The 6,836-nt window shown below is 50.1% G+C and overlaps 1 protein-coding gene across 1 annotated transcript; it reads left to right on the top strand.

The window, feature by feature from the left end:
• The first annotated feature begins 203 nt into the window (after positions 1 to 203).
• ELFN2 (extracellular leucine rich repeat and fibronectin type III domain containing 2) lies at positions 204 to 2,659 on the top strand. The gene has a single exon (XM_062569285.1). The coding sequence runs from the start codon at positions 219 to 221 to the stop codon at positions 2,622 to 2,624; it is 2,406 nt and encodes an 801-aa protein (XP_062425269.1). The 5' UTR covers positions 204 to 218; the 3' UTR covers positions 2,625 to 2,659.
• The last annotated feature ends 4,177 nt before the right edge of the window (positions 2,660 to 6,836 follow it).

Consider the following 6,836-nt stretch of genomic DNA (forward strand, 5'->3'; position numbering starts at 1 on the left):
CCCCTGCTTCATGCTCCTGGCTTGAGCCAGAGAGCAAGAAGAAATGATGGTGGCAACACCCAATAGGACTGGGGTGTTCATGCCCTTCCACTGCTAAACACCTAGTAACTGGCCCCTTTCTTTTCTATCTGTCCCTTACTTCCCTTTTCTGTGGTCGTGGGATTTGGGGTCTTTTTGTTTTTTGTTTTTTTGGCCTGCTGAGGGCACCACTGCAGACCATGATGTGCCTGGGGTTGTGGGCAGCTGCCCTGCTCTGCTTGCTTTCTCCTGGCACTGTGCAAGGTGACTGCTGGCTAATCGAGGGGGACAAAGGTTATGTGTGGCTGGCCATCTGCAGCCAGAACCAGCCCCCATATGAGACCATCCCCCAGCACATCAACAGCACGGTGCATGACTTGCGTCTGAATGAAAATAAGCTCAAAGTGGTGCTCTACTCCTCCCTCAACCGCTTCGGCAACCTGACTGATCTGAACCTGACCAAGAATGAAATCTCCTACATCGAGGATGGCGCTTTCATGGGCCAGTCAAACCTCCAGGTCTTGCAGTTGGGCTACAACAAACTCACCAACCTGACAGAGGGCATGCTGCGGGGCATGGCCCGGCTCCAGTTCCTCTTTGTGCAGCACAACCTGATTGAATTGGTCACCCCTACTGCCTTCTCCGAATGTCCCAGCCTAATTAGCATTGACCTGTCATCTAATCGTCTCAGCCGCCTGGAAGGGAACACTTTCACCAGCTTGAGCAATTTGATGGTGTGTGAGCTGGCTGGCAACCCCTTCAACTGTGACTGTAGCCTCTACAGCTTTCTTAACTGGCTAGCACTCTTCAACAATGTCACCAAGAACTATGACCGGCTCCAGTGTGAGACTCCACGAGAATTCGCTGGGTACCCACTCCTGGTGCCTCGGCCCCACCACAACCGCAATGCCATCACCATCTTCCAGTCTATGTGCCGAGGCGGCACCATCCCTTCCCTGTCCCGGGTCAACCCCACCCCTTATACTCCTGACTCCCAGCGAGATCTGGATGAGGGCTCAGCCATCAGTCCTGGGGACTTCCTCTCAGTTAAGCCTCCAGCCTCTTCCACCACTGACTCCTCCTTTAGTCCCAGTATCAAGCTCCATGATGTCACCATCACCTCAGCTATCTTGATGGTAACCATCCCCATGCCCTACAGTAAAATGTATGTGCTGGTCCAATACAACAACAGCTATGTTTCTGACATTGCAACACTAAAGAGCAAGAAGGAATATGTCACTGTCAATAAGCTGAAGGCCCACACTGATTACACTTTCTGTGTGGCCTCCATCCGCAACAACCGACGCTACAACCACACTTGTTTGACCTTTGCAACCAGGAGCAAAGGCAGGGAGGACCCTATCTCCAGCACTTCCACTACAACACACTACATCATGACCACCCTGGGTTGCCTCTTTGGGATGGTCATTGTCCTTGGGGTGGTGTACTATTGTTTGAGGAAGCGGAGGATGCAGGAGGAGAAACAGAAGTCCCTCAATGTCAAGAAGACCATCCTAGAAATGCGTTATGGATCAGATATTGATACAAGTACCATGGTACACCCTTCCCAGAAGCTAGGTGAGCCACCAGTCATTCCCGTCTCACGTATGTCCTCCATCCCTTCCATGATTGGCGAGAAGTTACCCCCATCCAAATCAATGGAATCTGGGATGGAGACCCCTAAAGTCACTACCAAAGGCAACTACATTGAAGTACGGACTGGTGGTGGGGATGGGCTGGAACGGACCCAGCGGGATGAGGATCTGAGGGAGCTTGACAATGGGCAAGGCTCAGCTGCTGAGATCTCTACTATTGCAAAGGAAGTAGACAAGGTCAACCAGATCATCAACAACTGCATTGATGCCCTCAAGCTGGACACAGCCTCCTTCCTGGGTGGTGGGACCGGCGTTGACTCAGACATGGCCTTTGAGTGCCAGTCCATCCCTGCCAGTTCCTCAGGTGGACTAGAGCGACCTAGCTTTCTTTCCCCACCCTACAAAGAAAGCTCTCACCATCCTTTGCAGCGCCAGCTGAGTGCAGATGCTGCTGTGGCCAGAAAGACTTGCAGTGTTTCTTCTAGTGGCTCCATCAAGAGCGCCAAGGTGTTCAGCTTGGATGTGCCTGACCATCCACCACTGAGCAAGTCTGACTCCAAATACATTGAGAAGGGCAGCCCACTCAACAGCCCTTTGGATCGTCTTCCCTTGGTGTCCCCGGGCGCCATCCACCACTTGGAAGTCAAGCCTTCTTACCACTGCAGCGAGCACCGACACTCCTTCCCAGCCCTGTACTATGAGGAAAGTGCTGACACCCTGAGCCAGCGGGTGTCATTCCTCAAGCCACTCTCCCGGTCCAAGCGAGACTCCACGTACTCCCAGCTCTCTCCCAGACACTACTTCTCGGGCTACTCCTCCAGCCCAGAGTATTCATCAGAGAGCACCCACAAGATCTGGGAGCGATTCCGGCCTTACAAGAAGCACCACAGGGAGGAGGTTTACATGGCAGCTGGGCATGCCCTGCGGAAGAAAGTCCAATTTGCCAAGGACGAGGACCTGCATGACATTCTGGATTACTGGAAAGGAGTCTCTGCTCAGCAGAAGCTGTGACTCTCCTTTGCTCTTTCCAAGGAAACAATACAAAACAAGAAATCCCCAATGACCAGAAAAAAAAATGCCACTTGACTGTGAAAAATAAACCGACAACAAAATACTCCCAACAAATACAAAACTGAAAAAAATCATTTCTTAAAGTTTACAGCAACAACAGAAAACTCTCACACACACAGACACACACACATACTGAATTGTCTCTACTGTGTTATGGGGACCATTGTTAATGCCTGACGATGGTTGCAAAGAGCAGACTGCTCTGATATGGCGGTAACAACACTTGAGTGTGGAGGGATGGGACTGGCCTGGGAGGGGGTGGCAGCAGTGGCAATGGAAGGACAGGGAAGAACACTCATTGAGCATGAAATTTGGCTGCGAACTATTGCTCTTTCTGTTGCTGTTGCTACTTGAAGGCTGACTTTTCTTTTGGGTGGGATGGGAGAACTTTGAATTAGTAAGAACTTCTCTGCCCACCTCATACACCTCCAGATCTTCCATCACACTACTTTTTCCCCCTTTTCCTTTGGCAGTGGTGGCTTTTCTCACCCTCCTATCCCCTTCCAAGATAGGTGGGATTTGTTGAAGGAAGTTCTCTTACTCCTTTTCCTCTTCTCTACTCCTCTCTGTTAGGCTTGTGCTTTCTATCCAGGTACTTTATGAACCTCCATCCAGAGGAAGCATGAAGGGCAGAGGAAGGAAGGATCTGCCACACAAAGCTTTTGTGCCCTTGCTGCTTTGTCCCCTTCTCCCACCGTGTTAGTGCTGATGAATGCCCAGAGTTTCTGGAGTGACGGGCATTCCCCACACCTGCCCAGAGCCAGTAATTTGCCAGTGAGTGAGGCCAGAGGGGTAATGACTGTGCTCCTTGGCAGGGCAAGTCAGGTCCTCAAGAAGGGGCAGTGGATGAAGAGGCAGGAAGGTTCAATACCTCAGAGATGCAAAGGGTTCCCTACCTATCTCTGTCTCCTCATGGGTGTCACAGGTCAGGGGTCCTTCTCCCATGCACACCCACATTCAGTCTGCCCTTGTGCAGTAAGTTTTGTGCTCTATTCATGTCTACCTTCCTGTGAAGAAGGGATCTGGACCTGATCTTCTGCAGCCCGCCCCAACTAGCTTGCACCACAGGAAGCAGGAGGGAATCTCCCATCCTCCTTGCTTCCTTGGGAGGGGCAGAGCAAGAGGATTTGAACAGCAGAATTCCTGTTTCTTTACTCATAAGGTTGACTGACAGAAAATCACTAAGTGACTTTCCCATAACTAGGATACTCTGATACTCTGGCATGGATAGGGGACAGCCTAGGGTGAAAGCAGGAGCATAGAAAATGAAAGACATGTGAGAAAGGACCTTGGAGAAGGCCAAGAGGGATGGCTCCAGGAAAACCCCCTTTGTGTGTGCAGCTGTACTGGGTGCCCATTCCTTGGATGGCATTAGATATTTAGAAGCCCTCAGGAGAGCCAAAACAACTTTTTGCCTCCTAAACTCTCCAATTCTTGCACTCAGCTGCCACAGACTCTTCTTAGGGATTTTTTAATGTCCTAGCAAGAAACTATTTTCCCTTGCTAGCCCCTAACTTCTGTCCCTGGGATAGGAAATGTGCCACAGAGTTGGGAATGAGCCTGCTGCTTTTTCCACTTTGTCCTCTTTCTGAGTAGCCCAGGAAAGCACAATCTTGGCACCTTCTCCCCCAAAGTTTGCTTGTCTTGTGCCAATCCAATCATCCTTGACAATCTTTTGTCCCTGTCAGGCTGACGTTGACGGCCTATGTTGTGCTGGCCTTTCCCAAGGGACTATCTCTTTATGAGGAACTACTCAGAAGCCCCAGGGTGTATGGAGGCCCTGAGAGAAGGATGAGGGTGTATAAGCTTCTGTGAGGGATTTATGTGCTGCCTACAGAAAAATTAACCATTCTCTGTCAGATAGCAACATTGCCAACTGTGAGAGCTAGTTTCTATGCTGCAGGTGACATTGCTTCATCTTCTGTAAGTAGAGAGCAGCAGTAGGCAGATAGAGCCTGTTGTGGGAAAGCCAGAAGGAAAGTCCCCAAGGTCTAAACTTGTGAAGATCCTTGGGTTCCCTTCCTCATAAGGATGCTGACAGTAACAATCCCAAGGCAGTCCTGGGGTCTCATTACCTTAGTCCTCTTCACAATCAGCCTACTTTCCTCCAGTCAACCATTGAGTTGCCTTGAGTTGAGGACAGAGGTATTCATGGGGCTGACTCCACTCTGCAAGAGCTGGTGCAACCTAAGAGAAGGTGTGTGTGCACACTTGCACGTGCAGGAGGATGAAGGGAAGTTGCATCACTGCTGGCAGAGTTTCCTCCATGTTGGGATACTGCAGCAAGTCAAGTAAATGCTATGAGAGATGCTTAGATACAGCAGAGATCTGTCCAGTTACCACACGGAGCAAGCCCAGTGGTCTTCCAGCTTGACAACCATCCAAACAGGAAAGACAAATAGTTGGGGAGGGTAGGGGCAGAATTGGACAGGGAAAGGAAGGTGACAAGCATGGGAGGAGGAAGTCTTGTTCCTCTCCCCCTTTTCCTCTCTGTGCTTCTCTTCTGCTGTACAGTCCCGTATCAGTTCCACTCATTCTATAGTTTTGGGTGGGAGCTTAACCTGTAGTGGTTTCTGCTCCTTCATCCCCAACAAGGCAGAAAAAAAGGTCAGGGATATATCTATTGTCAGGCTCTTCTTTTGCCTGTGGCAGGGGTAAGGCTGGATAGGGGGGACAAGCCATTTCTGTTCCCACTGTAGCCTCCCCACCCCCAATCAGTGGGTGAAGTTTGCACAAGATGGACTGTTCTATGGGAGGAAGAAGGCAAAGGAGGCGAAGAAAGTGTCCCGCCTTCCTTCCTCCTCCCTTCTTCCCTGTCCTGCTCCCTCCCCAGGGACAAGGGCTTGCAAAGTGATGCCAGCCCTGTTGGAGGAAAGCAGATTTAATGTTCTATTTGCATGATGATTTTACTGTATTTTTCTCAGCAAACACCCGTTGTGTATGTGCCAGTTTGTTGGAAGTTATCCCCTTTCCTCAGAGTCTCTCCTGTCCTTGTCCCTGTTTCTCCTGTTTCCTTTCCTCATCCATGATGTGATTTTTATGAGAGACTCTTATCAGTTTTGGAGTGAACACACTCCAAAGAGAATACAACTGAATCAGCTCCGTAAGAAGCATCCCTTCCCCTTTCGGGTGTCGCCCTCCTCTGGCCCCAATGTCCTCTTTTAGCTATTTTTCAGGGTTGCCTGCATGAAGAGGGATGTGTTGTACATCAAACAACTGCTCTTTCTAGCGGTCATCATTCCTCCTAATTATTTAGAAACAGAAGTGACTATTCTTGGAGAAATAAAGAGTGCCTCATCTGCAGGGAAACCTCTGATATAGTGAAATCTTGACTTGGAGCCTGTTGCAATCACTAGAAATCCCCTCCATTGATTACAGGGGGCTCTGGATTAAGTCCGTCCTACCTCTCCTCCCCTGGGCATGGACCTGGCAGAGGGCAGGGTGTGACAAAATCTGTAAGGCCTCTGTGCTGGGGAAGAGTATGGAGAAACTGCGTGCAGTTTCTAAGGTCTCTGTGTCTTGGCTTTGTTGAGAGCTCTTCACTCCTGTCTTCTTCCAGTGCAAAGTGGATCCATGGAGCAGAACTAGGACTGGCTCCATTCACATTTTTCTTCTGGATTGGTGAATCTTGACAAGGAAAACAATTCACTTCACTGGAAAGAGAGGAGAATGAGGAATAAAGGTGGGTGCCAACCTGCTCTCTCCCTGCAGGAACAGGCTCAGGAGGAGCCTGGGCTGGACTCCTGTGCCCAGTGGAGTAAACGTTAGATACTAGGATTGCTATTGCAAGGGGCAGAGCCTTTTCCCATCCCCGCAGGTGCTGCCCCCATCTTATGCTGCGGTGCCACATTCCCTTCTTCAGTTCCCCACTCTTCATGCTGAATAAATCCCTCCTGAGGCAGGTGTGAAATATTCATGACTGACAAATGAAGATTTATGTCAGGCTGAGGAGGCCTCTATGTGTTTGCAATGCTAATCAGCCTGCTTGCCTGGAAGAGGCTCTAGCAGGCAGGCTTGGGGGAAGGAGGAGGAGACATAGGAGGGAAGGGGTAACAGGAACTGAAGATGGGATAAGAGGGGCTGACACAGCAGGGAAGAGGAGGATTCATAAAAGGACAGAGTGATGTATGTAGGGATAAAAAGGAAACGGAG

Source organism: Rhea pennata, chromosome 1, assembly GCF_028389875.1.
Source record: "Rhea pennata isolate bPtePen1 chromosome 1, bPtePen1.pri, whole genome shotgun sequence".
Taxonomy (NCBI): domain Eukaryota; kingdom Metazoa; phylum Chordata; class Aves; order Rheiformes; family Rheidae; genus Rhea; species Rhea pennata.

Coding starts and splice junctions, on each gene's coding strand:
- ELFN2 (XM_062569285.1), top strand. CDS start 219: ATGATGTGCCTGGGGTTGTGGGCAGCTGCCCTGCTCTGCTTGCTTTCT.